This window comes from Phoca vitulina, unplaced genomic scaffold (genome assembly GCF_004348235.1).
Source record: "Phoca vitulina isolate PV1807 unplaced genomic scaffold, GSC_HSeal_1.0 scaffold2, whole genome shotgun sequence".
Lineage (NCBI taxonomy): Eukaryota > Metazoa > Chordata > Mammalia > Carnivora > Phocidae > Phoca > Phoca vitulina.
The window spans coordinates 29,516,616-29,524,836 of NW_022589705.1; the positions used below are offsets into that span (position 1 = coordinate 29,516,616).

Below are 8,221 nucleotides of genomic sequence, written 5' to 3' on the forward strand. Positions count from 1 at the left end.
TTTTAAAACACCACCTCTAAAATCCTTTTCTCTCAGGATCTTACATCAATGTTTCGCATTTTCAGTAAAACCTTTGCACTTCACCTTTCTCACTCCACAAATCCTGAAGTTTAGATCAGCTGGAGGAGCTCAGTTCTGATGCTTTCCTTCCCCCAGCAGGTTTGGATGTGGTGGTGGGGATGCTAGCGCGGGGAAAGGCTATCCTGCCCTGTTTCTGAGGGAAGCGAGAGGATTAAAAGAGGTATTTTTGGTGGCTAAACCCAGGCTTGTCCATTCTAACAGAGTCATTAAACAACTTTCTGGTGTCATTCAAAGAACTTGTAACAGAATCAATTGATTTTCATCCTCTGCTTTATTAGTTGTGATTTAGGAGATAGAATGGCCCTGTTTACACAGCTGTAACATGTCAGGACCTGCAGTACATTATTGGCCCGAGGCCTCCGAGTTGCAGTCCATTCTCAGCAGAATCAATCTGAACTCGAAAACATTCCCTCTAGGAAACAGGCACATATCTACTAGCATAAAGCACTTCTTGTACAACTGAAAATTGTATTCACTTGAGGTAAGTTGCAAGTTCACCTTCCAAAAATCGGCCCTGACTTGTCATTGCTCTCACCGTGTTCACGATGTGAGCAGAGGGCTACAAATGCCTCTTAACTAGATACCCAAGGCCAGTGAATGGGTTACACTTTGCTGCTAGTCGGGTCTCAGGCTCTGCAAGTGGGACTTGCTGGCTGTTTAACATGCGCTCAGAGCATTGCCAATCTAAAATGGCTGCTCAGTAATACTTTAATTGCAGTTTCATGGAAACAAATCGCTATTTAACTGCAATAAGCATTTCTGTGACTTGGCTGGACTGACAATAGGTGAGTCTTAGTAACAAAGTGACAAGTGACATCAACTTGTAAACGTGTCTCCAAGTCTTAGGTGCAGGAGCTCCCAGGATAGAATGCCCTGGTGAAGGAGTCTCTGGACAACCTCTTCTCAATTTAAGTACAATTACTTAGGCCACAGGGAAACTCTTCCCTGGTGCCTTGATATATAGCTCTTGGACTCACTGTTGTATAATTTATTGGTCCTAAGAAATATTTTATATAAATAGTAGTACAAATTAGAATCTTACTATATTGACACTTAAAGCCATTTAAGAGCTTCATTTTAGATGATTGTTTCAAGTATCAGTGTTAATAAGAGCAAAAGAAAGAATTTAAATACAGTTAATAGTAAGGGGATGACAATTTCACAGGCTTCATTTTGGTGTGACTGTTTTCTCATTTTGCATTTTATAAGACACTACAGTCTGTGTTAAACTATTTCCTAATAAATCATGAAGAGCTGGACATAGTTTCTTGTGGCAAACGATTTGGTTTGGAAAAGCTTCTTCCGGGCTCTCCTGCCTTTCAGGATGTGTAAATCTAAGTAGACAGGTAAAAAACAAAAACAAAAACAAAAAAACATTAAACCCTTTCAGAGGACAATCTTTTTACAAAATTGTTTCATTAGCAAGAGTAACAATTTGCATGATTGAGACATTTATATGTTCTCATAAACATTTTTTTTTTATCAAGAGTTCAGCAGGGCTCAGTAACATTTGCTTTTATTTAATTGCACTTGCTTGTAGGGATTGGGGGCCATCTTGCTCTATGATGTGGTTAATATTAAATAAGTCCTTTCAAAAGAATGGAGTACATCTCACTAACATCACAAATGCAGTGGATGAAAGGTGAACAAGCTGCTGGATTTTTTTTTTTTTTCCTAAGCCACGTTGGGGTTGGGGGAGGAACACAATCACTGCTCACATCAGAATAAACCTGAGTGTTTTTAGGAGCTCTCTATCCACACAGAGCATCCCCATTAGAGCCGGGTTTTATTGTTTGAAATGCCTCTGGTTTCAAGAAAGTGTTTTACCTAAAGCAAGACTACTACTTAAATATGTTCTATTGTATATTCATAGCTCCATTAGTCCTTCTCCAATTTAGCACATCAAAGAGAAGGCTTCATCACTTGCATGTGGATTATACTAACATGAGTGACATTTGTAATCTTATAGGTCTGCAACTTAAGAAATGCTTTTAGAAGCTCGTTATTAAATATGCAGCAGCGCTCGAGGAGCCAGCCATATAATAGTTCATTTAAAGTCTTTAATGACCTGAGCCCTCCACATCGCCAAACGCCACACTGTATTACTTACTAAAAGTTATTAACTATCCCCTTTGAATTTCTGCACTAGATGGGACATGAGTGCTTATGCCAAAAAGAATAGAGAGGATGCTTGCATTCTTATTAACATATCTCTCCCTTTCTGTCCTGAAGGGTCCACATTCCTTTAAAGTATCTTAAAGGGAAAAAAAAAAAAAAAAAAATGTAAGAACCAGAACTGGTTCCTAGAAATTCCCCAAGGATTTAACTCAAACAGATACTGTTAGGTCTGTGATTTTGTTCATTTCCTTTTCTTGCATTTTCTTTCCATAAAGCTCTAATAGTACTAATTCACTTTAACTCTCTACCTTTCAATTCTCCTACAGGAGGTTCATAGTTTTGAGCAACTGATTTTTTCTTCCCGGGCTGTGACAGTCTTTGAAACCAGAAGATCCCAAACGGAAGCTGACTGCTAGCTGAGATGTACCAAGCTATTTCTCTCTATATAACCTGTTCTGAGAGGTCTACGTTGGGAGCTTTTCTGGAACAAGAGAAAAGAAAACAAATGCCATTTTTAGAAAGGATATTTAAAGTAGCATTATACACACACCTGATTTTAGGAACCTGTGATCGAAGTTGTAGTTGAGATTTGCTCCCAAGCCTAGCAGTGCAGCCTCTTTGGCTTTTTCCTCCTCCTAACACTGGCCGTGCGCCGCGCCCCCCTCCGCCCCGAGTCCCCGGCCTGCACATGCTTTCCACAGGGCACCACTGCACGCAATGCAGGCGCTACTGGGGACACGCTGCAGCCCAGAACTAGCCACTGCCTATCTCAAGATGACTACTAAGTGAAACCCAAATCCTACCCCAAACATATGGAAAGGCAGAGCCGACAGAGGAGTGTAAGAGCAAAACCAAATAAACAAATGGTACAGCAGACCACAGGAGTCTAAAAGCTCAGCGGGACGTGGCTGCCTCACCCACTGAAGACGTCTGTACGAGAGCTCTGGGTCCCTAACGACTCAAGAAGCTTCACAGTATGTACAGGTACGGTTTAGAAACGCTATTTCCTTCAGAAGCCAGAAGCTTGGTGAAGAGAACAAGACGGCGATGTCACAGTCTTTAGCATGCTTTTCATCAATACCCAAGGCTTTCCTATTGAGGAAGAAAGAATCAACAGAATAGCTGAAGAATCGAACAAATATTTATATATAAACACAGAAGATTCACTGTGATATAGGAGTGTAATGAAGTGCATAAGTTACCAGAATATTCTGAACTTATAAAAAGGACTCCGTTAGAAACATTGCTTTGTAGCCCTGCCAAAAACGGCATGGTTAAGTAATTCGAAGAAAACCTTATTGGCCCGGAGCTAAATAAATATACACAACACCTCCCTCGACGAAGCTGGTATCAAACAAAAAAACTTACTAAATTTTCCAAAATACAGAAGAGAAAAAGCAGTGTTTAAATCCAAACTCCATCGAATATTTTTAAGTTTTTATTATTTAAATACACCATACTAGAGCAAATGTCTCTGAAAATATCACAAATAAAAGATTTTTCTTCTTCATTCAGCAAATTAGAAGTAGGGGGAAATTTCTACACAGTAGCTGCTATGAGCCTGATTTTTTTTTCCAATTTTTTTTTCTTTTTTTCATTCTTTTTTTTTTCCTTTGCCATGGAAGTAGCAACATTAGGACGAAAACACTTACATGCATACATACATTGTATTTTACAGAGATACAATAAAAGTGTTTGTGATAGAATATCACAAAAGCCACATCTCTTTCCTTTATCTCATGTTCAGTTTTGATTGAAACACATTTCCTTACAACACTTAAATATACAAAGAGCAAATAGAATGTTGTTAAGGTAAAACACAGGGTACAAACTCTGGCCAGTGCCCTGCTAATTGTTAATGAGGGTAGAAAGCAGATTTGAATGCTTCTTTTAATTAGCTTCATTAGTCATTTCCCTCCTCCCAAGCTCCCCCCCCCCCCCCCCAAAGATGTCCTCCGGTGGATCTTTTTTCATTTTCTCTACAGTCTCCCATTAGCCCAGGTTCATGGAGTCCTTAATGTTCATATTCAGTCATTTTAATACACCAATAAATGCGGGAAGGGCAATCAAGACTAAAGAAGGTGCAATGCATGGCGCCGGCACTGGGGCTAGCTACAAAGGTGACTTGTCTACTGAAGACGCATGGGATTCGCCTGTGATGAACAAAATCTGAGATGAAGGCACGCATTCTGCATTCCTCTGACCTTTTAGCAGACCTGCAAGAAATACAAACGGGCATCTTAGCTAAAATGCTCAATTTGAGATATTAAACTCAAACATGACTGCTTTTGTCTCCTCTATGTTCACTAATCTTCTTTTATTAGATTACTTTCCAACTGTGACTTGATGGAGGCTTTCTACACTACTTACTCCGGCAGCGAAGAACTAAAGCATAACATTTTCTGCAGTTTTACTAGCAAGAGAAAATGAGACAATAAATGGACTTTCAGAAAGTTTCTGGTGTAAAGTTCTACAATGAATTGCTGAACTCTCTTCTAAATAAGAATGATATTACATCTCGCCTAGTAGGAGCATCATAAATGCACATGCAGAGCCAAGTGCCCCACAAGGAGGTTTTGGCATAATATGCTCAACTGTGTGACCTCTGGCAAAGTTACTCTGGGTCTCAGTTTCCTCATCTCGAAAGTGGGGATAATAAGGCTGTTATAAGGATTACATAATACAGATGGAGCACTTTCAACAGTGCCTGGCACATAATAAAAGCTAAACAAATATTGGCAGTGATCATTCTGATATCCCCACATGACATCCACTCACCCATGTCCTTCTCAGCCTAAAGGTATGTGCTGAAATATGTATGTATATATGGGCATAAGTTATACATACACACACGTGCACACCCACAGACATGCAAATATTCAGATACTACTTTTCACTTAGTAACTCCTATCTGCTATGTCACTTAATATTACATAAACTATTGTAAATATATGAATCAAACATATGTAATATGTGAATGACTTGTGCTCAATTAAAAAACATAGTTCAAGGGAAGTCTAACTTTCATGTCTAAGTTAGAAATGATAATCCACACAGTCGTCAAATACAATCTGTTTGCAATTACCAAAATGAAATAATATATATTAGGTTTTCATGGTTTTTAAATGACATTCTGAGCTTCCCAGGAAGTTCTCGTTTCACCCTTTCCCTAACTTACTAAAAAGCCTCAAGTCTATTAGGAACTGCAACCCCCCACTTCCAAGCTAATTAAAGTGGTGGAGGCTTAATTCCCCAGAGTGGAAGCTCAGTGTGAGAAAGGTAATTTGTCTGTCCAGAACAAAGATGCGGTGGCAGCCAGCGAGCATATTTAATAAATGAGCATCAAATGTCCTCTACGATGGACACACACAACACCAATTACGTAACTACAGGGGAACCGGGAGTGATATGTAAACTAGAACACTTGCTAAATTTTCCTCCAACTAAAGAGATGTGAGCTTGTATTTTACTGAAAAGCGCAGATAATTCTAGATCGAACAGCCACTCGAGTGGAAGAAAGAATTCCAGAGCAGGCAAAAATTAGGAAAAAAAAAAAAAAATTAGCCACAATTCCTGATTGTATTTACGTAACTCTCTAGAAGACAGTATTCTCCTGAGGACGGCCCAGCCTCCTTTAAATGATACAGGCTATAAAATTTTGTAGATCCTTGAACACTAGTGGTCTGAGATTTCACTCAGGACACTACAGGATTTATAAACTCAAAATTATTTTTTCTCAGGATACACCAAAGCCAATGATGCAGAACAACAGCTAAACGACACATCCCAGACATTGGCAACAAATTTCAGAAGAACAGAAGTTTAAAGGGACCAGATGATGGGGACCTATGCTTTCTATACAATTAGCTGCCTTTAAAGAAGGGGTGTATAATCAACTCATTACTTTTAAGCCAGAGGAGCTTGGCTATATTTAGCATGCATCATGCACTAAAAACGTAATTGGTTCGGTGAATAAAAGGAAAACAGCCAAAATTGATGTCCGATTTTCCCTACCAAAAATATGGAGGACGAGGAGCGAGAAGAAAATAATAAAGTGGGGCGGTTTGTCATTTCTCCCCATCTCTTCTCCTCCAGAAAGGAAACGCCACAGGGATTTGGGAAAATAATTGTCAAGCATTCTCTAGGTCCAAGAGGCAGTTTACGTTCCACCAGGAAGTGTGTTTTCATTACCTCTTTCCCCTTGCCCTCTCATTAGTATCTCTCTGGACCACGTTCAGCTTGCCCAAAACCTTTATTTACAAAAACCACCTTGTGAATTGACTGTGCTCGTGGCGAGCTGAGCACCGAGGGCAAATCTGTGAGACATTTATGCCAACAGGGAAATGTTCTTAATTAACATCGCCCCCAAAACACAGCTTCTTACCAATGTCTGACAAGAACATATCCTTAAGTTATACTTCCTTCTGCCTTTTAAGAGCTATTAATTTTTGAAGGCCACCTGTCTATTTTTGGCTTCCGACATTAAGGAAGTATATACCAGTTGGTTCTTTCTGGTTGCCTACTACGTTCTGTGATCCAAAACGAACATCCTACCTCTCCCATCCTGAAAAAAGTGTGCAGAACAGAAGACTCCTCTGAAAGGCACAATACATGCAATCTTATAACCATGCAAACCAGATGTTTCTCCAGCTTTCCTCCCTGAAACCTCCCAACTTACGCCATCTTGTACCCAATGAGACAGCACCGGGAGACCCTGCTCCTATTCGCTACATGCCCTTTGCACTTAGTCCCGAGCGAATGCGGCTACTGCCTGTATGCAGCACTGCACGGTTGACTACGTTTTCCATCTTGTCTCCATGTCCCTGAATCCTCACGCTGCACGGTGGTGAGCTGCAACAATCATTTCTTGTACTTTGTTAAGTCAGGGAAAGAAATGGTGTAAAACCAGCAACAAACTTAAGATCTAACTTGCAAAAAACTACGCTTTTACATGGGAGGGGATGGGGAAGAGATCAACCATTTTATTCCTAGCACATTTCTTTTGTTGCCTTTTTTCTTTTGCTCCCAAGTATAATTGGAAATGGCTTTGCCTCTACATTGAAATGGTTATCTCAAAATATTTATGTTACCTATCCATTGTTCTCAACTCTGCCCTATAGATTCACTTCATTACAATTCAAAAAATAAAAATCTTAAGCATTTATATGTACTGGCATTCCTTAACGAAGCTTAAAATGCCTCATCGATGGTGATTGGTTCATTTGCAATAAAAAATTAGACTTCTATTCTTAAAATGGTATGCTAGGTAGCTTCCCATATTAGTAAATTAAACAAAGAAAAGTGTGCTTATTTGGTATAATTGACATTTACTTAATAAAGAAATGGAAAATAAATTTAAACTTAGACCATAAATTTGAGTAAGGGAAAATGATAAAAATCAGCATTAAAATATGGCAGTATAATTTTAAATGGTTAAAAGTTTTCAAATATTAGTCATTTTCCCCACACACAGCATTAAGAAAATGCATTACAGAAGACAAAGAAGTCTAATATTTTTTCCTGAGCCTTTTGAAGCTTGCTAAATTCCTATTTGCAGATAAATGTTGTTTTTTTTTTTGTGATCCTTACAACAGACATTAATGAAGTTCCTATTGTAAATCCATAAAGAATTACCAAGTGAAGTGTGCACTTTTTGTTTCAATGCAATAACTCAGTGCTGTGTGATTGCCTGGGTTAATGATGAAAAAGTCAAACATACTATCAGAGCTGATGGAAAAATCTATCACCAATCTGAAATTAAAATTCATCTGTGGTCAATAAGATTTAATATCCATGCAAGTGGCGCTGTAAAGAGTAAATGAATCAATGTCATCAATACATAATCAGTATGAAATATGATGTGAATAAAATTATGCGCACGAGTCATACATTTCACTCTTTTCTGGGCCAGTGTGGAATGAACAGTCTCTTAACTGAAGGTTGACAGTAATTGTTACAAATTAGGCACAGCAGTTATCAAAATGCACTCACTTGCATAGCTATAGGACTTATTAAGGAGATT

The 8,221-nt window shown here is 38.8% G+C and overlaps 1 protein-coding gene across 3 annotated transcripts in view; it reads right to left on the reverse strand.

Moving 5' to 3' along the window:
- Nucleotides 1–333: 333 nt before the first annotated feature.
- Nucleotides 334–8,221, reverse strand: part of LMO4 (LIM domain only 4) — a 20,409-nt gene continuing 12,521 nt past the window's right edge. For all 3 annotated transcript variants that reach the window (XM_032424537.1, XM_032424523.1, XM_032424530.1), the window contains exon 5: nucleotides 334–4,415. In XM_032424537.1, the coding sequence (XP_032280428.1) occupies nucleotides 4,407–4,415 (9 nt within the window). In that variant the 3' untranslated portion in view covers nucleotides 334–4,406. The remainder of the gene's footprint in view (nucleotides 4,416–8,221) is intronic.